The 22,336-nt window shown below is 39.3% G+C and overlaps 1 protein-coding gene across 1 annotated transcript in view; it reads right to left on the bottom strand.

The window, feature by feature from the left end:
- Positions 1-523: 523 nt before the first annotated feature.
- TPK1 (thiamin pyrophosphokinase 1) overlaps positions 524-22,336 on the bottom strand; it is a 393,770-nt gene continuing 371,957 nt past the window's right edge. The window contains exon 9 of the mRNA XM_070369073.1: positions 524-1,482. Coding sequence (XP_070225174.1) covers positions 1,364-1,482 — 119 coding nt within the window. The 3' untranslated portion in view covers positions 524-1,363. The remainder of the gene's footprint in view (positions 1,483-22,336) is intronic.

Here is a 22,336-nt window from a genome sequence, read left to right on the forward strand (position 1 = left end):
GAGAACCGGCTCTCCCACCGCAGCACTGACTGTAGGAGCACTGTGGTACTCCCAGCCGTGCTCTGGTCCCTTCTACTTCCCCAGAGGGCTTCCTCCACCAATTTTCTGCACTTCTCTACCGTGGAACCAGTTCCTTTCCTCTGTTGGTTCTTTTTTCTCTAGCATGTGCAATGATTTCTGAAGGCAGTTTAACCTGTCCCTCCTTCCAAAGTCCGGCAAAGTAGACAGGTGCTACCTAGAACCCCCATGTTATAGATGCGGCAACAGGTCCAGAGAGATTTAAGTGTGAACATGCAACACGGGGGCTCTAGAAAGTAACTTCCATGGAGGCTAGAGAAAGTATTCACCACCACCCCAGGTTGCTCTCGAAAATCAGGTGTGTGAAGAACTGCAGCTGTGAATCAACCTTTGAGTAGTTTTTATTTGGGGGGTGGGTACGTAACATTGATTAAGAAAGATTGGTCGTCATAAAATACAGGTGAGAAAATGGATTAGACGTCTTCTTGAAAAACTGACCACAGGCAGGCATGTTGGTAACTAAATATTTTTATTTCACATCTGGATTCAGTTTCATGTGTATTTGCATAAATAATTAAAAATGATCTCTAATGATTATGCACAACCGCAGGCTGGTTCAACGGGCCCCGCTTTCATTCTCCACTTACAACGCGACCCTCCCGCTGTCGTAGCACCAGAGAGGAGAGAGAGGCCGCTCTCATTCTTTACAGCAACACTGGGTTTGTGTCATGTACAGCAGCTGGGTGCGTTCTGCTTGTTTTAAATTTTAACAATCAGGCTAGTGATTTTTTATTTATCATTAAAAGATAATACCCCAAACTGTTAAGGTCAGAATAAAATGGTGCGGTTCTAGCATCCCAAGCTAGAAGGAATTATTTTTTTCAGTGAAAGGTCCACAGAAGACAGAGAGCTAACATTATGACATAGAAGCAAGCGTTTAAGGATCAACAGGAGGAGGTGTATGTGCTGGACAGTACGGAACCTCAGAGCTTTCTCAGCTTCAAAATTATAAACTGTTTTCTGGGGGTACATGGAGTGATTAATAAGAGTGATCAGGACTGAATTTGAGACATGACCCACGTTAGTTTTCCAACTGAATTTAATACAGCATATTTACTTTAAATAATGACACCCCACCCCACCCCCCGCCATCGTCAGAGTAAAACTGAAATCTGTCATCTACAGTGCTCCCTGAATGATCAGAACATGAACAGTCTTTAAAACTAGCGGGCCTCCCAGGGGACAGGTTTAGAGTCCTGCCAGCCAAGGTGGACTGTTCTTGGTGAGCATGATGTTGTTGGCAAATGAGGTATGTCAGAGGCACAGCAACGGAGGTCAGCACTGGTCAGTTTTTTATGGCCATGGTCCAGAGCAGGGGATGGTCCGTCTCTACAGTCACAACACCAGATCCGTCGTAGGTGTTGGACGTGCTGACTAGTGTTCCAAAGCCAAGCATCTGATGTGCTGTAAGGACGTGAGAAGCAAAGGTTTGGTGAGAGCCAACTTCCCTCCGCGTAGAATGACTTTGTTGAGAGTTACCAAAAAGCAGTTAAGCACACACTTGGAATTAATAGACAATCTTTAAGTGAGATTCTAAAGCTGAAAGTTTCTATTACTTGCTGTGACCACTCCTCCTAGAGTGGGCTACTCTGTTTATCCATTTGCGGTATATGTCAGTCTCAACACTAAATTTCAGTGAAGTGTTTTCTTTTTCTTCTTTACCAATTGTAAAACCAACATCCATTTCTGTAATAGGTTACTTACTTTCTTGCCTGGGTACAACTTTAATTTTTTTGATGATTCAGAATTAACATTTTAATATTTACTTAAGCTCTATAAAAAGGTAGTTTTAGTTTTGAGTATAAATGATATGGGACAGAAAACTAATTATTTAAAAAAAACAACAGTATAGGATTTGGGTTGTTTTTTCCCTCATAAAGAAAGACAAGCCAAAGTGAACAAGGCTTGCTTTGTGTAAAATTAATTGGAACTCAGAGGTCAAAAAGCAGACTTCCAGGTCATTACTTAATTGTCAAAGGTTTTGGAGTGATGTTGTATTATTAAAATTTATATATTTATAAATTACATAAATCTGTACACAAGTATATATATATATTTCCTAACAAAAGTTTGCTGAAGTTAACATGTAGGAATCCATTGGTAACCTCATTTCCCTTTGCTTATAAAAGAGCAGTTCACATTATCGACATGACTGTCCTGTCAACATGCCCTGATATAATCAGAAGAAATCAGAAAGGGAAAAATAAATGTTATGCAGAGAAATAAACAAATGTCAAGAGCCAGAAAAGGCCTCTTTTCCTTCCGACAAAGTGCAACTTTGAAGTTGCACAGCTTTGAAGTAAATAAAATAGTTCAATTATAATGGTCACTCCCCGCTAGAGGGAGCCTGTTATCCTTCTGAGGAAATCTTGAAAAGGCAGTTTAAAAATTCAGAAACAGTATTACAGGATAATATATCATCAGTATTACCAGTTCACACAGGTTACTTACTAGAAGTCAAACTATTTCTTTTTCATAGTTGTCAACACGTTTACTAATGCAAACAGGAAGTTACAAACTGAAACTGCAGGAATGCAGAGTCAGCCTCATGCGACTGTTGCCCTAAGAGGCAATTCAGTGTTTTTGCCTCTCCGGTAATCTGGAGCTTTTCTTAGATGAGGTTTCTGAATGATATGAATAAACGTACACATTAAATTTACAAATCTAGGCATAACTACATATACAGAGGGTTAGGGTGATGGTTGTGGAGGGAGTCACAGGAAGTCTGTTAAGGAAAGAAGCCTTGTTCTCCTAAAGGTTGGGGAACAGTTCACACATTTCATACCATTTATTCAGAAAGGCAATTTAGGGGGCTTCAGAGGACTAGCTTTAGAGCTGGAAACTCCCCAGTGAAGCACTGAGTACACACAACCCACATGGACTCAGTGCGTTTTAAGATTCTGGTCACTAATTAGGTTAAAATCCTAGTTTGTACCTGGCCTCAAAGAACAGGAGTACGAAATTACTTCTCTAGTTTGCTGTTGCACACAAATTCCTTTCTGAAGGCAGAGTAGGGACTTTGGATTATCCTGGGTAGACAACTATATTATATATATAGGTTTTTCTAAGACATTGTTGCATCCTAAATAATTTTTAAATAGGAAAAGAACTGCAATAGCTTTATTAGGACATGAGAATGTACAGTTTTTACTTTGCATGAAATATCTGAGTTAGGGCCATTTTTATCCAATCTTATAAATCAGGTTTTCCTTCTTTTTTTCCGTAATGTTTAAAATTCCACCAGGATCAGTTATTAAACATGTTTTAGTTGGTTTTGGGTGCTATAACAAAATGCATAGGCTGAGTGGTTTAAATAGCAGACATGATTTGTCGTAATTCACAGGCTTGGAAAGCCCCAGATCAGGGTACCAGCATGGCTGGTTCAGGTAAGACCCCTCTTCCTGGCCGGTTTACAGACAGCTGCCTTCCTGCTGTATTCTCACATGGTGGAGAAATCTCACATGGAAGAGAAATCTCTTCCTCTTTTTGTAAGGGTGCTAATCCCATTATGAGGGTCCCATGAGGTTCTCATTATCTCCCAAAGGCTCCAGCTCCAAATACTGTCACATTGGGGATTATGGCTTCAATACATGAATTTAGGGGGACACAAATACAATGGTTACAATTCCATAACAATGGTTACATATTGTAACCATAACATAACAATGGTTACAATTAATAGAAAGGTTACAATGAATTCATTTGTCTCCACCTCTATGAAAAGTAGAATAAAAATGACAGAAAACAAAGATAAATAAACTGATTACACAAAATCATAAATTCAGTTACTCTATCACTACAGTTATTTTGGAGTATGTTTTTTTCCAAAGAATTATGCTTTTAGACAAAACATTCAAGTCTCTTTTAGAAGAAAAGAAAATATTTTAATAAAGTATTTGAAATTAATACTGAACTCCCCTCTCCCCAAATGTCTGAGGGTCAATCATGAAATAAAATACATAAGATTGGCAGAGAGATAACTTCCTGTAGACAGCAATAAAACAAATTACTTTTTATTATTTTTTCCTCTAGTTTTGAGAAAATTGACATATAATACTGTATAATGAAATGATTTACAAAATAAGTTTAGTTAACATCCATTACCTTATATAATTACATTTTTTCCCTTGTGATGAGAACTTTATAATGTCTGTTCTCTTACTACTTTTCAAATATACCATACAGCATCGGCAAGGATTCTCACCATGTTGTATATTACATAGTCAGTACTTATTTATAACTGGAAGTCTGTATCTTCTGATCACTTTTATCTCATTCTCTCCACTCCCTGAGTCTGGCAATCACAAATCTGATATTTTTTCTATGAATCTGAGTCTTTCAGATACCATGTATAAGTGAGATCATATAGTATATATCTTTCTTATTTCCCTTAGCATAATACCCTCAAGGTCTGTTCATACTGTTGCAAATGGCAGGGTTTCCTTTTAATGACTCAACAGTATTCCACTATACACCACATTTTCTTTGTCTGTTGATGAACACTTAGCTTGTTTCCATATCTTAGCTATTATAACTAATGCTGTAATGAAGACAGGAGTGCAGTTATTTTTGGATGTAGGGATTTTGCTTCCTTTGGATATACACCCAGAAGTGGAATTGCTGGTAATATGGTAGATTTATGTTTAATTTTGAGAAACCTCCATACTGTTTTGCATGGTGGGTGTACCAATATACATTCCCAGCAACAGTGCACAAAGGTTCCTTTCTCTCCATGTCTTCTCCAGAATTTGTTCTCTCATCTTTTTGATGACAGCCAGTCTAATAGGTATAAGGTGATAACTTAGTGTGGTTTTGAGTTAATTTCCCTGATTAGTGATGTAAACTACCCTTTTCATACGTCTGTTGGCCTTCTGTATGTCTTCTTGGAAAAATGTTTATTCAGGTCCTTTGACCATTGGTTTTCTTCAGTTCTAGGAGTTCTTTATATATTTTGAATATTAACCTCTTCTCAGTATGATTTGCAAATATCTGATCCCATTGCTTTGGTTGTCTTTTTGTTTTGTTATTGTTTCTTTTGCTGTGCAGAAGCTTTTTAGTTTGATGTAGTCCCACTTGTTTTTTATTTTGCTCCCTGTGCTTTAGATATCATATGCAAAAAATCATTGCCAAGACCCATGTCAGGAAGCATTATTCCTGTTTTCTTCCAGGACTTTTATGGTTTTATTTAATGTCTTAATCCTTTACGAGTTAATTTTTGGGGAGTGATGTAAAAATAGGGATCTAATTTCACTCTTTTACATGTGAATATCCAATTTCCCAGCACCATTTATTAGACAGTTTTTCTCCACTGAGTATTCTTGGCTCTCTTTTTGTATTAGCTCACTGTATATGCGTTGGTTCTCAATTCTGCTTCATTGTTTATGTATCTGTTTTTATACCAGTAGCATAATGCTTTTATTGTTTCCCTGGTGGCTCAGACGGTAAACAATCTGTCTGCAGTGCAGGAGACCTGTTTTGATCCCTGGGTTGGGAAGATCCCCTGGAGGAGGGCATGGCAACCCACTCCAGTATTCTTGCCTGGAGAATCCCCATGAATAGAGGAGCCTGGTGGTCTACAGTCCATGGGGTTGCAAAGAGTTGGACACTGAGTGACTGAGCGCAATGCTTTTGTTATTCTATCTTAATATAGTATAGTTTGGATTCAGGAACTGTGATGCCTTTAGCATTGTTGTTTTTTTTCTCAGTATTGCTTTGGCTATTTAGGGTTTTTTTTTTGTAGTTTCATGTGAATTTTAGGATTTTTTTTTCTTCTGTAAAAATGCCATTGGAATCTTGACGGGGATTGAATCTATAGGTGGCTTTAAGTGGTACAGCTATTTTAACAATATTCTTTCAATGCATGATCATGGAGTGTCTTTTCATTTATTTTACTCTTCAATTTCTTTCATCTGTATTATAGTTCTCAATGTAGAGATCTTTCAGCGCCTTGGTTAAATTTATTGCTAAGTATTTTACTGTTCTTGATACTATTGTAAATGAGAGTTTTTTTTTTTCCAGATAAGTCATTGTTAGTATATAGAAATATTTTTGATTTATGTATCTTGAATTTCATATCCTGCAACTTTACTGAATTCATTGTTGACCTGACAGTTTTTTTGATTGAGTGTTTAGGCTTTTTCATACATAAAATCGGAGAAAGCAATGGCACCCCACTCCAGTACTCTTGCCTGGAAAACCCCATGGACAGAGGAGCCTGGAAGGCTGCAGTCCATGGGGTCGCTGAGGGTCGGACACGACTGAGCGACTTCACTTCCACTTTTCACTTTCATGCATTGGAGAAGGACATGGCAACCCACTCCAGTGTTCTTGCCTGGAGAATCCCAGGGACGGGGAGCCTGGTGGGTTGCCATCTATGGGGTCACACAGAGAGTCGGACACGACTGAAGCGACTTAGCAGTAGCAGCAGCGTACATAAAATCATGCCATTTACAAACAAATTTATGTTTTCCTGTCCAATTTGGAAGACTTTTATTTTTCTTGCCTGATTTCTCTGGTTTGGACTTCCAGTGCTGTTGACTAGAAGTGATGAGAGTGGGCATCCTTGTCTTGTTTCTGGTCCTGGGGGAACCGTCCTTAGTCCTTTACCTTTGAGTATGGCGTTAGGGGGGGCTTGATATACGTGGCCTTCCTTTATGTACTGAGGTGCATCTCTTTCCTCCAGCTGGTTTGTTGAGACTTTTTATAATGAACGTATGTTAAATTATGTCGAAACTTTTCCTGCATCTATTGAGATAATCATATGATTTTTATCTTTCATTCTGTTAGTGTGACATATCGAATTTATTGGTATGCATATGTTGAACTGTTCTTGCCTCCAGGAATGAATCCTGCTTGGTCAATGTGTATGATCCTTTTAATGTGCTGCTGAATTGGGTTGGCTGTTTTGTTGAAAAATTTTGCACCTATGTTTATCACGGATATTGGTCTGTAGTTTTGTTTTTTTGAGGTGTCCTTATCTGGCTTTGGTGTCAGGGAAATGCTAGCCTTGTGACATGAGTTTGGAAGTATTCTCTCTTCTTCAATATTTTTGGATATTTTGAGGATTGGTGTTAATTATTCTTCAAATGTTTGGTAAAATTTATCAGTGAGAAGACATCTGGTCCTGGACTTTTCTTTTTCATGAGATTTTTGATTACTGATTCAATACTCTCCTAGTAATTGGTTTGTTCAGATTTTCTATTTCTTCCTAATTGAGTCATGATAGGTTCTGTGTATCTAGTAATTTATCTACTGTTTTTGTTGTTGGTGTATGGTTGGTCACTGAAGCTTCTTTATGAACCTTTGTATTTCTATATTATCAGAAAATCTCCCTCTTCCCCTTGGTTTATCTCAATAAACAAATATTTATTTCTTCAAAGAACCAGACCTTAGTTTTATTAATTCTTTCCCAATTGGTTTTCTAGTCTCTGTTTCATTTTTTAATGCTCTAAACTCGATTTCCTTTTCTGCCTAACTTTAAGCTTAGTTTGTTCTTCATGTTCTGGATTCTTGAGGTGTAAAAGGTTATTTGAGATCTATTTTCTTGAGGTACACATTTATAGATATAAACTTTCCTCTGAGACCTACTTTTGCTGTATCTTATAAGTCTGTATGTTTTGGTTCTATTTTCAATTGTCTCAATATACCTTTTTTCATGTAATTTCATCTTTGATCTGTTGGTTTTTCAGGACAGTGTTAAGTATTTAACTTCCATGTATTCACAAGTTTTCTAGTTTTTCTTCTGTTATGATTTCCAGTTTCATACCACTGTGGTCAGAGAAGATATTTGATAAGATTCCAGTCTTTGTGAATTTGCTAAAACTTGTTTTGTGACCTAACATATGATCATGCTAGAAAATGTTCTGAGTGCACTTGAGAAGAATGTGTATCCTGCTGTTATTAGACACAATATTCTGTGTATGTCTGTTACAACTTAGTCAAGTATTGTTCAAATCCATTGTTTCCTTACTGATTTTCTGTCTAGATGATCTTTGTGACCCCATGGACTATATATAGTCCATAGAATTCACCAGGCCAGAATACTGGAGTGGGTAGCTTTTCCCTTCTCCGGGGAATTTTCCCAACCCAGGGATCAAACCCAGGTCTCCCACATTGCAGATGTATTCTTTACCAGCTGAGCCACCGGGAAGCCCCCATTATTAACCATGGGGCATTAAAGTCCCCAACTATTTGTTGTTAATTTCTGTTTATTTCTCCTTGTAGTTCTGCTTTATATAGTTAGGTGATCTAATGTTGGGTGGGTGCCTAAATATTTACAATTGGTATATCTTCTTGATGGAATGACCCCTTTATCGTTATATAGTGACATTCTTTTTATAATTTTTAGCTTCAGTTCAGCTCAGTTGCTCAGTTGTGTCTGACTCTTTGCAACTCCACGGACTGCAGCATGCCAAGCTTCTTCCCTGTCTATCCCCAACTCCCGGAGCTTACTCAAACTCATGTCCATTGAGTCGGTGATGCCATCCAACCATCTCAACCTCTATTGTCCCCTTCTCCTCCTGCCTTCAATCCTTCCCAGCATCAGGGTGTTTTCCATGGAGTCAGTTCTTCGCATCAGGTGACCAAAGTATTGGAGTTTCAGCTTCAGCATCAGTCCTTCCACTGAATATTCAGGACTGATTTCCTTTCAGATGGACTGGTTGGATCTCCTTGCAGTCCAAGGGACTCTCAAGAGTCTTCTCCAACACCACAGTTCAAAAGCATCAGTTCTACGGCATTCAGCTTTCCTTATAGTCCAACTCTCACATCCATACTGGAAAAGCCATAGCTTTGACTAGATGGACCTTTGTCGGCAAACTAATGTCTCTGCTTCTTAATATGCTGTCTAGGTTGGTCATAGGTTTCTTCCTAGGAGCAAGCATCTTTTAATTTCACAGCTGCAGTTACCATATGCAGTGATTCTGGAGCCCCCAAACATAAAGTCTCTCACTGTTTCCATTATTTCCCCGTCTATTTGCCAGGAAGTGATGGGACCAGATACCATGATCTTAGTTTTCTGAATATTGAGCTTTAAGCCAACTTTTTCACTCTCCTCTTTCACTTTCACTCTCCTCTTTAGTTCCTCTTCACTTTCTGCTATAGGGGTGGTATCATCTGCATTTCTGAGGTTATTGATATTTCTCCCAGCAATCTTGATTCCAGCTTGTGCTTCATCTAGCTTGGCATTTTGCATGATGTACTCTGCATATAAGTTAAATAATCTGGGTTACAATATACAGCCTTGACTTAACTCCTTTCCTGATTTGGAACCAGTCTGTTATTCTATGTCCAGTTCTAACTGTTGCTTCCTGACCTGCATACAGATTTCTCAGGAGGCAGGTCAGGTGGTCTGGTATTCCCATCTCTTTCTGAATTTTCCACAGTTTGTTGTGATTCACACAGTCAAAAGCTTTGGCGTAGTCAATAAAGCAGAAGTTTTTCTGGAACTCTCTTGCTTTTTTGATCCAATAGCTGTTGGCAATTTGATCTCTGGTTCCTGTCTTTTCTAAATCCAGCTTGAACATCTGGAAGTTCATGGTTCATGTACTGTTGAAGCCTGGCTTAGAGAATTTTGAGCATTACTTTGCCAGCGTGTGACATGGGTGCAACTGTGTGGTAGTTTAAGCATTCTTTGGCATTGCCTTTCTTTGGGACTGAAATGAAAACTGACCTTTTCCAGTCCTGTGGCCACTGCTGAGTTTTCCAAGTTTGCTGGCATATTAAGTGCAGCACTTTTACAGCATCATCTTTTAGGATTTGAAATAACTCAAATGGAATTAGCTTAGTGTCTATTTTTCCTGATATGAGTATGGCTACTCTTGCAGTGGAAAGGAAAAAAGAGGAATTAAGTTTTTATTCTTTCCCTTTCTTGAGATCAAAGAAGATAAACAAAACAGTGAGCAAGGCCTGAACATTCGTAGTTTTTTGTTTTCACTTTATCTGCTCCTAACTCTGAATGTCTATAACTAAGTCTGCTATTCTGTCCCCTAACTCTGTATGAGCTGTATGTTTCGCACCTATTGCTCTTAGACTCTATGCCAAATACATCCTGTAACTGGTGCTCATCTTTACAGCAGTCTCTTGTCTTGTAGTTACCCATCAGAAAGAAGGCTGCAGAGCCATGGAATCGTCAGACTCAGCTACTGGGGTACTGACACCAGTCTATGACTGGTTTTGAAACAATGCAAGAGGAAGAAGACAAGATCCAAACACCTTTGTTCCTCATCACCGATCCCTGACGGTGAGCCTTCACCTTATATGAGCCCCTAGACTCCTCATGGAGTGGGAGCACATTTCTTGAGGGAGAAGCCTACTGTGTTCCCCTCTCTGCTGGCTGAGAATTAAAGGCACCTTTCTATGTCGTCCAGACTGTCTCTGTAATTTTTATTGAGCTTCGGTGGGTAGAAAAAGCCAGACTTTGGGGCAGCAACGCTACCTTTGTTTTCTTGGTTGGCATTTGCTTGAAATACCTTTTTTTCATCCTTTCAGTCAGTCTGTGTCTTTAAAGTGAACCTTTTGTGGGCAGTATATTTTTTTATTTCGCTTTTTAAGTCCGTCAGCCATTCTGTGTCTTTGATTGAAGAATTTTATCCCTTATGGTTAAAGTAATTACTGCTGGTCCTGTTTTGTTATTTTGCTGTTTTGTAGTGCCGCTGTTCCTTGCTTCTTATCCTGCTGCCTTTTTTTGTGATGATGACTTTTTGTACTGGTATACTTTCACTTTTTCATGATCTTTTGTGTAACAAGCTTTTCCTCTGTGGTCACCATGAGCCTTATATAAACCATCTTACAATTATGATATCCTATTTTCAGCTGATGACAACTTAACTTCAGTAGCATTTCTGCAATTACAGTTTACTTTGTCCTCTGTCACATGTTACAGTTTACATATTTTTTTATATTGTGTATACAGTAACAACTGTAGGAGTTACGGCTTCTTAATACTTTTTTAAACTTTTAAACCAGAGTTGTAAGAGAATTATGTGCCACTATTACCAAATTAAATAATCTGATTTTGATTATTTACCAATACCAGGAAGTTATATACCCATGTTCATCTGATTTTATGATGTAAATAAGCATCGTTTTATTTCTGCGTGAAGAACTCCCTTTAGCATTTCTTGTAAGGCAGGCCTAGTGGTGATAAACTCATTCAGCTTTTGTTTGTTCAGCCAATTATGCCTTCATTTCTGAAGGACAGCTTTGCCAGGTATAGAATTGTTGACAGATTTTTTTCTTCCAATGTTTTGAATATATTATCCCATTCTCTCCTGGCCTGATAAATTTCTTTTGAGAAATCTGCCCATTATGTGAATTCCCTTAAATATAATGTGTTCCTTTCTCTCGCTGCTTTGAAAAGTCTTTTTTGTCACTGACTTTTAGAACTCTTTGGGTCACTCTATTGATACTTGATGTCCTTTGGGCCTCATGAATCCAAATGTCCACTTCTCTCCTTATTTTTCAGCAAGTATTGCTTTATATGGGCTTCCTTGGTGGCTCAGATGGTAAAGAATCTGCCTGCAATGCAGGAGACCTGGGTTTGATCCCTGGGTTGGGGAGATCCCCTGGAGGAGGACATGGCAACCCACTCAGTATTCTGGCCTGGAGAATCCCCATGGACAGAGGAGCCTGGTGGGCTACAGTTCATGGATTCGCAAAGAGTCAGACTTGACTGAGCAATTAAGCCCAGCACACATTGCTTTTATATATTTTCTGCCCCTTTATCGTCCTGGGGTACACATAATGCAGATACTGTTTCTTTTGATAGTGTCCCATAATCACATAGGGCTTTCTTCAACTCTTTTCCTCTGATGGAATAATTTCAAATGCCCTGTCATTGCTTCTTTCTACTGCATGGTCAATTCTGATTTTAAAGCTCTCTACTGAATTTTTCGAGTTCAGTCATTATATTCTTTAGATAGAGGACTTCTGTTTGGTTTATTTTTGATGGTTCCCATTTTTTGTTGATCTCATTTTGTTCATGCATTTTTCCCCCCGATTTCATTATCTGTCTTCTTATAGTTCACTAAACTTCTTTAAGAGGATCATTCTGAATTCTTTGAATTTCATGGCTTTCCATTTCTTTAGGGTCCTTTGTTGGCATTTTACTGTAATAGATTCCACTGGTACTACTATGTTTACCTGATTTTTCCTGATCCCTGCTTTCTTACACTGGTATCTGCACATTTGAGTAAACAGTCTCTTCTTCTAGACTTAACAGGTTACATTTGGCAGACAGTCCTTCCAGTCGGCTCAGCTTGGGATTGTGGACATGCGAGCTGGCAGACCCCTTGGACAGGTGGGGCTTGCCATCAGGGTGGTCTTTGTGGGCAAGGCCACTGCCTGAGCGCTGAAGTTGTAGAGTGTGTGCTGTGGCTGGACAGGACTGCTGGCTTGGTTCACAAGACACAGGGGGCGCTCTGTGGTTGCCTGGGCTCTCTGGTCAGGCCGCCTGGGTGGGCAGGACTGGGCACTGTACTTGTCAGAGCTGTGGTTATGAACTGGCTCGCCTGCTTGACCAGGACTGCCGAACGGGCCCCAGTCCGCACAGCCCGTTGTTTAAGGACCTAACTGTGCACCAGATCCTCTGGCCAGACAGTTGCTGGTTTTGCAGCGCAGAAGGTGAGACACACTGGTCCTGTTCTCTGCTCGAGTAGCACTACAGGTGCGGCTGGAGGACAGGCCCCTCGGATTCCATGTGCAGGAGGGGGCTTCAGCCTCACCCTTGCCTTCTGGGATTGTCACAACGGTGTCTTGTGTGTGGATAGTTGTTAGGGCTTCTTGTGAAGGCGACTGAAGTGGAGACTGACCCATGTTTCCATCTTCACGATGTCACTCCTTCACAGATTACTGTTTCATTTCTACCCCAGAGGACTGGCTGGCCGAACATTTAATTTCAATTCAACATTTAAAACACTCAAATTCAAAATTTTTTCCATTTTTGTTTGTACAGAGGAACTAAATATAGTTGTTCTAAGACAACCAGTAAGCCTGTTTTTAACTGTAGACAAAAAATAAAAGTGATAGCTATATGTGAGACTATAAGCAACGATGTAATGTGTGATAAACGTAACCTAAAATTGCTTGCTCTGTTTGAATATAAAAGTTGTGTCTTATCTATTAGCTTCAAAGACATCACCATCGATTGTTTTAAGGAAAAACTGTAGTCTAATGATAATAAGGATATTGGCTTGTGAGGACTGGTTAAATTCCTCTTCCAGTGAAATTTAATGTGAATTATATTATGGAACACAGAAACGTAGTCTGACTTTTGAGACTTTCATGTTTTAGAGAAATAGAAGTGAAAAAGATGGGCAACATTAAAATTGATTTTATAATCTTCATCCATTATCTCAAAGTTTTCTTTCCCGGAGCAAAGGATGAGAACTAGGCACTTAATATTCTATCACTCTCAGTGATGTCCCACAGCTTTTCCCCAAAGCTGGAAAGACAGAAGACTGCAAAGCCGAGGTTGGCAAACTGGCAGAATTCAAATATCCAGCTCTCTTCCCGTCAGCTGGAGGGAAGGAGGGCCATTTGCCCTGGATTCCAGCCCACCTCACTTCTGTAAGAGTGAGGCTGTGTTCTTTTGAAGTGGGTGAGTGCGTGTGTGCTAGTCACTTTAGTCATGTCCAGCTCTTTGCAACCCTATGGACTGCGGCCCGTCAGGTACCTCTGTCCATTGGATTCTCTAGGCAAGAACACTGGAGTGGGTTGCCCCAGGGATCAAACCTGCATCTCCTGCATTTAAGGCGGATTCTTTGCTGCTGAGCCACTGGGGAAGCCCCTGTGAAGTGGGTGACAGTGTGTAAAGGAGTCCTTTGGAGGCGTCTGAAGCACTCAAGCATAGGAAAGCAAGAGCGGCAAGCACTTGATCCCTCTGCACCTGTGTGACCGTTCTGCTTAGATGCCACCAAGGAGGCATCTCGCTGTCAAAACCTGTGAGCCCCTTCATGATGTTAGTAGGTCAGACCTAGGATTAAATCATGGCTCTCCCACTCTCTAGTTCTATGAACTTGGTTATTTAACTTTCCAACTTCAGTTTCCTCATATGTGCAAAGTGTGGATAATCATGTCTACTTCACAGAGAAGCTGTACAGATTATATAGTCAAAATTCTAACACATAATAAGTATTCAAGAAATTTTCATCCCTTTTGCTTTCTTCTGTTATTCTGCCAATAAGATCAGAATTTCCTCTCCTACCTTAACAGTCTTTGCCTTAATTCAGCTACTAGTTTATAGCCAGCTGATACACAAAATGAGATAAACTCTGCCAGGCTAGGTTATGTGTGGTACTTAAAATCGTTTCAGGTGTCGTCTGCATACATGTATAAACTTATGTGTTTGACATGTAATTATGAAGGTTATAGACCCTGTGCTGGCACTAAGGATACAGACATGAATGTGTATGCCTTCAAGGTCTTTACCTTTTAGTAAAAGGTAAAGATGTGTATATAGTCTGATTCAGGAGATGGGATGGAAGCGTGAGGCAGGAGCTAATGAGGTTGGAGCCAAAATGGGTTGTATATTCTAATGGGAGGCCATAGACATCCCATCCCCCAGAAACCTGGCTTCCCCAAAATCTCTAAGTTTAAGAAATTATTAAAAAGGTAATGCAAACATATCTAAAATCCAATAAAACTGAGGGAGTAAAAGAGAAGGAAGTGAACAAGCTTTGTCTGGGAGATGCTTGGCAAAGAAGTGGTATTTCGGATGGAGTAATTCTCCTTCATTCAAGACATTATCTGAGCACTTACTGTGTTCAAGGTACAGAGGGTTTTTATCTGCAATTTACAGATGAGGAAAATGAAGCTCAAGAGGTTAAATCCACAGGCTATGATGATCATAAAAGTTGTTAGACACATGTTACTAAGGGAGGTTAAAGCAATACTTTGAAGCGTTCTAAAAAAAAAAAAAGAACTGATGCTGGTCTTTTCCCCTGAAGTGCAGAACTGTCAGTAGCCTGACAGAGCAGCGGAAGTGGATGACTTAGTGAGACCGATACAACCGCTCTCAAGACTTAAAGGAATACTGTCTCTTCTATACAGACACATGTTTAATGAACCTATTATGATGAATCTCTAGGTTCCCTACCATCTTGGAATATTAGGTCAAGTTCTAGCAGCTAATTAGACTTACTGGACATCATTAACTATTTCAGACATAATGGAACCACTGTATGCTCTATATCCATCAATTATTCTCTGAAGATGCTCAGCCTATTTAGAGTAATGGCTGTACATTAAGAAAATGTGACTCAGGTTTTGTTAGCAGAAAAGCAAACCATCTGCCTCTAAAACCAATTCTCTGTGATTGGTCTTTACACTTTTACTTTTTTGAACTACAGATTTAAAAAATGTCCCTATGTACATAGGTGAGACAGACTATCTATTTAAAATTGCTAATTTACATTTTAAAATAGGAACTCGGAGTAGGAGTATTATTATTAAAACAGCATTTATATTATGCTGTTATAAAATGGCATTTATATTATGGTGGCTCTTGAAAATTTTCAAAAATTAAATTGATATATTGCTTTTTCATTTTCTTGAAGGCAGAAAGTCAGACTGTTTCTAGTTTTGATGTGTAGAGTACATGAAACTTCTACTCTCTTAGCAAGTGTCAAATATTCAACTCACTATGCTTTGTTAACTGCAGTCACTATGCTATATTATCACATCCCCATGACTCATTTATTTTATGGCTGCACCTGGTGATCACTTTCACGCATTTCTCCCATCCTTTCACCCCACCCCCCGACTTCTGGCAATCACTGGTATGGTCTTTGTATATGAGACTGGTTTTTATTGAGTGTTTTAGATTCCACACATAAATCCGATCACCCTGTATTTCTTTCTCTGTCTGATGCATTTCACTTGGCATAATGCCCTCAAGGTCCATCCATGTTGCTACAAATGCCACGATTTCCTTCTTTTTATGGCTGAATAATATTCCTGTGTGTATGTATAAAATCTCACATTTTCTTTATCCATTTATTCATTGACGGCCACAAAGTTGTTAAAGTTGTTTCCATGTCTTGACTATTGCAAATAATGCTGCAGCGAACATGAGGGCAAAGACAGCCCTTCAAGTTGGTGCCTTCCTTTTCTTGGATTAAATGCCCAGAAGTGGGACTGTTGGGTTAGATCAAAGTGCTATTCTCGATCTGTGGAGGAACCTCAGTACTGCTTTCCATAGTGGCTGCACCGCAATGCACAAGGGTTCCCTTTTCTCTACAGCCTCAGCAACACTTGCTATCTTTTTTGATAAGAAGAGGAGTCCAGCAGGTATGAGGTGAATGTAACTGACTGTGGCTTTGATTTGCAGTTCCCTGATGATTAGGAGAAAAGGCTATTCAGATCCCCTGCCCATTTTTTAATTGGATTGTTTGGATTTTATTACTATCGAGTTGTGTGAGTTCTTTATATATTTTAGACATTAATACCATATCTATGATTGGCAAATATTTCCTCCCTTTTAGTAGGTTGAGTTTTCATTTTGTTAATGGTTTCCTCTGCAGAAGATGGCTTCCTTTCCTGCACAGAGGCTTTTTATAGTTTAATGTGGTCCCATTTATTTGTTATTTTTTGCTTCTGTTGTCTTTGCTTTTGGGGTCAAATCAAAAAAAAAAAATCATTGCCAAGTAAATGGCAAGGCGCTTTTTCTGTACGTTTTCTTCTTGGAGTTTTATGGGTTCAGGTCTTATGTTAAAACCTTTAATCCATTTTCAGTTCATTTTTGTGTATGGTGTAAGATAGAGGTCCAGTTTCATTCTTTTGCATGTGGCCATCTTCTTTTCCCTACAGCATTTCTTTCTCCATTGTATTCTTGGCTTTATTGTCAAAAATTAGTTGACCATATATGCATGGGTTTATTTTTGGGGCTGTTTGGGTCCACTGATCTGCGTGTCTTCTTTTATGCCAATATCATACTATTTGATTATTACAGCTTTGTTATATACATCAGGAAGCATGATGCTTCTGGCTTTGTTAAGATTGCTCTGGCAATTTGAGGTCTTTTGTGGTTCCATACAAATTGTATGATTGTTTGTGGTTCCATACACATTGTATGACTGTTTGTTCTATGTGAAAAATGCCACTGGAATTTTGATAGGGACTGCAGTGAATCTGCAGATTGTTCTGAGTAGTATAGGCATTTTAACAATAATAATTCTTCTATTAATGGAATATCTTTCCATGTATTTTGTTGCTGTTGTTCAGTTACTCAGTCATGTCCAACTCTTTGCGACCCCATCTACAGAACACCAGGCTTCCCTGTCCTTCATCATCTCCTGGAGCTTGCTCAAACTCATGTCCATTGAGTTGGTGATGCCATTCAACCATCTCTTCCTCTGTCATCCCCTTCCATTTATTTTAGTCTTATTCAATTTCTTCTAACTATGTCTTACAGTTTTCAGTGTGGAGATTTTTCACCTCCTGGGTTAAATTTATTTAGGCATTTAATATATAGGTTTTCTTTTTGATGAAATTGTAAATGAAAATTTTTTTAGTTCCTCTTTCTGATAATTTATTATTAGTATATTGAAGCACAACAAATGTTTGTATTGATTTTTTTGTATCCTACAACTTCATTGAATTCATTTATTGGTTATAACAGGTTTTTGGTGAAGTTGTTAGGGTTTTCTCTATGTAATGTTACGTAATTTGCAAACAGTAACAATTTTACTTTTTCTTTTCCAATTTAGATGTCTTTTATTTCTTTTTCTTGACTAATTGTTCTGGCTAGGACTTCCAATACTATGCTGATAAAAGTGGTGAAAGTTGGCCATTTTTACTTGCATTTAATTCAATATACAAAAAAAATTATCATTTTAATATGTCACCAACATAAATAATTATTGAGATATTTTTACTTTATCATATTAAGTCTCTGAAATCTGGTATGTATTATATTTACACTTACAGCATATCTTAATTTGGACAAGTCACATTTGAAATGTTTAAGAGCCAAAGGTAGCTGCTGCTGCTGCTGCTAAGTCGCTTCAGTCGTGTCTGACTCTGTGTGACCCCATAGATGGCAGCCCATCAGGCTCCACCATCCCTAGGATTCTCCAGGCAAGAATACTGGAGTGGGGTGCCACTGCCTTCTCCAAAAGCTAGCTAGTGGTTACCATATTGATTAGACAGTACAGCTCTAGGTTATTTAAACAGGAACCATACTTAAGATTCAATTATCTGTTTTTCCAGAGGAACATTATCTTTTGGATTAATTATACAGATACTGATTTTCATTTCACCTGCATAAAGGGACTTTTACATTCAAAGTAAGCATATCAAATCCATTTGAAATGATTTCCTCTTATTATAGGAATGAATCAAGAAACACTCAGATGCTTAACATATGTTCAGCAGTGAGAAAGACTGCGTCTTCTGCCCTTCAGGATGAAGGTTTAAAAAATGTAGCAGAAATAAAATCAGTAGCAGAACATATGTGTGTACGTGCATGAAGTCACTCGGTTGTGTCCAACTCTTTGCGGGCCCATGGACTGTAGCCCACCAGGCTTGCCTGGAAAATTCAGGCAAGAACACTAGGATGGGTTGCCATTTTGAACTCCAGTGGATCTTCCAGACCCAGGGATCAAAGCTGCATCTCCTGCACTGACCAGAGGATTCTTTACCACTAGTGCCACCGGGGACGCCCTAGGAGAATATACCCCACATCCCGTAAGGAATATTGTGACTCCTTCCTGGACATGTGGCAGATAGTCCTCTAATTGTACCACTTACTCCAAATCATCACCTCTCCTTCCCACTCCTCTAAATCTGGAGGAGTGTCTGAGGTGTCTGATCACACCTCTCTCATGTGAAAGTATACTGAGGGACTCTAGTTGCCTAAAACCTTCCTGCCCCCGACCCTAAACATAATAGCCTGACAATTAAGGCCCTTCATCGTCTAGTTCCTCCCCTGTAACCTACTTGCCAGCAGCCCCCATGCTACTTGCTTTTCCCTTAATAAACCTAAATGTAAGACTAGATACTATAAAATTCTTAGAGGAGAACACAGGCAGAACACTCTCTGACATAAATCACAGCAGTATCTCTAGATCCACCTCCTAATGAAAATTAAAAAAAAAAAAAATTACACAAATAGGACCTAATTAAACCTAAAAACTTTGGCACAGCAAAGGAAACCATAAATAAAACAAAAAGGCAATCCACAGAACGGCAGAAAACATTTGCAAACAAAGTGACTAACAAGGGATTAATCTCCAAACAGCTCAATATTAAAAAAAAAAAAAATCAAAAATGGGTAGCAGATTTGAATAGACATTTCTCCAGAGACAAACAGACAGCCAAAAAGCACATGAAAAGATGCTCCACATGACTAATTATTAGTGAAATGCAAATCAAAATTACAATGAGATATCACCTCATACTAGTCAGAATGAGCATCAGAATGCTACAATCAGTAAATGCTAGACAGGGAGTGGAGCAAAGGGAACACTCCTACACTGCTGAGGTAGAGAAGAATACTGCGAGTAACACAAATAATATATTCTGTAATAAAAAGAATCTCCAAAGGCACGTGGAGAGAGGAAAACCTCTTCTTTACTGAAGACTGTCAACTACTAAAGGAGTTAGCAACAGAAGGAGAATATTAGCAAAGCATCACTTTGTAGCTTCCAATGTAATAACTGGTTCAGGTAAGGACCGTCACTGGATGCTAAAACCACTGAGTAAAATGTTGGGGACCAAGATATTTACAGTCTCCAAGTAATACTCCACCTAGTACTTTTAATTGAAAAAAAAAAAAAAAAAGTAGCAGGCAGGTCCTGTGAACATCATCTTAACCAAGCAATCAAGCTTAGCATCATCAGTAGCAGGACACACTGACATTACGTGCCTACTGATGCAAGGCTGGGGTGAAAACAGCATCACTTACTGTAATAATTTCTGCCAAAAAGGCTTCAGCTGAACATAAACATGGGGAAAGTGTCAGTAATGCTGACTATGAAGCACTTGACAAGCTAGCAGCTCATATCGAGAAAGACGGAAAAGAGATTTTTCTGGATTTTTAAGAGACTAAACTGACATGACAATTAGACATAATGCATGGGTTGTCTGTTTTTTAGTAGGTTTTTTAAGTTACAAATAGTACATTATAGGGAAAATTAAGGAATATGAGTATAGACTGCAGAACACTATTCTATCAATGCTGTATTTTTTTTTGGAATAGATAGTAATAGCACTGTTTCATAGGAACAGTATTCTTGTTCTTAGGAGATACAAGCTAAAGAATTTCAAGGATCAAATATCACGTATTCAGCATAGTCTGAATTGGTTCAGAAAGCAAAATACACACACACACAGAAATGGAAATACAGGAGAATGTACATAGCTGGTAAATATGGGTAAAAAGTGTATAGATTTTGCTGTTTTAAATTTTTTCTTTAGGTTTGAAATATTTCAATATTAAAATTTAGACAAAAATTTGGGAAACTGCCTAAGAACTTGTGGAGGGAAAGGGTTTTCATCTTGTTCACTCTGATTCCCCCAAAGCTGAAGTGATACCATTATAAGAATCAAAGTAAGAGACAGATGCTCACTGATTTGAAGGGCTTTAAAATAAATCTGGATGGAAGACAATGAATACTAAATTGAGGAAGAAATCAGCTGGCCTTTGATACCTGCATCACAGCTTCTTGGAAGAACCATAAGAAAGGCGGGTTTGAATCCTGGGTCAGAAAGATCCCCTGGAGGAGGGCATGGCAACCCACTCCAGTATTCCTGCCTGGAGAATCCCATGGACAGAGGAGCCTGGGGGGCTACAATCCACAGGGCCACAAAGAGTTGGACATGACTGAAGCAAATTAGCACACATGCAAGGAAGAGAGATGCAGACCTGCTATGTGGGAAGCAGTCCTTCCTTTGTCAACCTACTGAAGCTCAGCAAGGACAACCTTTACTTACACTTATTGATGCAGGAGGACCTGAAAATTAACCTGAATTATATCCCAGAACTTTTCAGCGCCTGGGCAGTGATAAGAGGAGACTTACTACTCATTGTTATGCAGGGCTCTGATAATAAGTCCTTTCTTTCAGGATCTTATCTCTCAAAATCCTCATCTGTAAGACTCCTCCCAAGGTGAGCACTGGTCACCTCTCTATCCTGACAACTAATCCTTCCTTGAACTCAAATGACTAAGGAAGGGCTATTATAATTCTATTTGAAAGTGGCTGCATTTATCTTCATCTCTCGGAAGTCACACATTCTCCTTGCCCTTGGATTAGAGCCTTCATTAGAAGGCTCCTGATGTTCAATTTTTCTTCCATCTCCCACATTTCCTGTGTCCTGTCTCCACAGCCTGCTGTTCGAAAAACAGACCAAGGAAACGCTGCTGCCTGGGGGAATCAAGGCTGATTAGGCCAGTTAGAAAAATGCCTCCCAGCATTAGGACTTTCAAATGCTGTTTCTCCAAAATAAACAAAAGTTATCGTTTCTCTTTGTTAAAAAGAAAATGTGTTAGGTCATTAAATGCACTAAATTCTACTTACAGCCCCCAGGTTGCAGTTAAAGAGCCAAATAAAGCTATTTTTAGGGGAAAAAAAAACTTTCTGGGTTTATGAAATAAAAAAGGGCCCTCCAAATTCATAAAATGTGACCTGTTTACATTCATTATTGGTGGCAAAATGAATGATCTGTGTAGAACTGGACCAAAATTTTTCAGTGTGAAGAGTCCATATCAGATTTAAATGTGCATGCAAAGAGGGGGTGGAGAAGGCGATGGTACCCCACTCCAGTACTCTTGCCTGGAAAATTCCATGGACGGAGGAGCCTGGTGGGCTGCAGTCCATGGGGTTGCATAGAGTTGGACACGACTGAGCGACTTCACTTTGACTTTTCACTTTCATGCATTGGAGAAGGAAATGGCAACCCACTCCAGTGTTCTTGCCTGGAGAATCCCAGGGACGGGGGAGCCTGGTGGCTGCCGTCTATGGGGTCGCATAGAGTCGGACACGACTGAAGTGACTTAGCAGCAGCAGCAGCAGCAAAGAGGGGGACATTAGTATGTCCAAAGGCTGCTCTGAGCTGATGTACTTTGCTCTGTTTTCCTTTGCCTCCTGGGGCCCCGCCCTGCCACCTGTGGACGCTGGTGTGCCCCCAAAACATTCACACAAGGGGGAGAACGCTGGCTATATATGGCAAAGGTCATCCCAATTTGTTGCTGACCAGCTGTAGAACACTAGACAAGTCATCTTGTGCTCACGGCCTCAAGTACCAAAAAAACCAGGGTTG

Source organism: Bos mutus, chromosome 4 (genome assembly GCF_027580195.1).
Source record: "Bos mutus isolate GX-2022 chromosome 4, NWIPB_WYAK_1.1, whole genome shotgun sequence".
Lineage (NCBI taxonomy): Eukaryota > Metazoa > Chordata > Mammalia > Artiodactyla > Bovidae > Bos > Bos mutus.